Source organism: Sorghum bicolor, chromosome 2, assembly GCF_000003195.3.
Source record: "Sorghum bicolor cultivar BTx623 chromosome 2, Sorghum_bicolor_NCBIv3, whole genome shotgun sequence".
Lineage (NCBI taxonomy): Eukaryota > Viridiplantae > Streptophyta > Magnoliopsida > Poales > Poaceae > Sorghum > Sorghum bicolor.
Window position 1 is genome coordinate 67,179,873 of NC_012871.2, and position 351 is coordinate 67,180,223.

At 70.7% G+C, this 351-nt stretch overlaps 1 protein-coding gene across 1 annotated transcript; it reads left to right on the forward strand.

The window, feature by feature from the left end:
- LOC8077249 lies at positions 1-351 on the forward strand. Its single transcript, XM_002460604.1, has one exon. The coding sequence runs from the start codon at positions 1-3 to the stop codon at positions 349-351; it is 351 nt and encodes a 116-aa protein (XP_002460649.1).

Consider the following 351-nt stretch of genomic DNA (forward strand, 5'->3'; position numbering starts at 1 on the left):
ATGGCCAAGACACCGCCACCCACCTCCACCTCCACCACCTCCGACCCCGCGCTCCCAACCACCACTACCTCAGCCCCCAAGTCGTCGCCCCGCCCCGCCGCCGCGGGCCTCCTCGCCCCACTCGCCGCCTCCGCGCGCACCATCCTCGCGTCGGCGCGGCGCTCCCCGGTGACCACGCTTGCCGCCGCCTTCTTCCTGCTCGCGCTCGTCATGTACGGCGAGGACGCGCGCACCATCGCTGAGCTCTCCATCGACGACTACCTCTACCCGGACGCCGACCTCTACAATGTCTCCGGCCTGCCGCCGCCCACCTGCGACCTCTCCCGCTGCCTTTTTTCCTTTTGGGCCTAG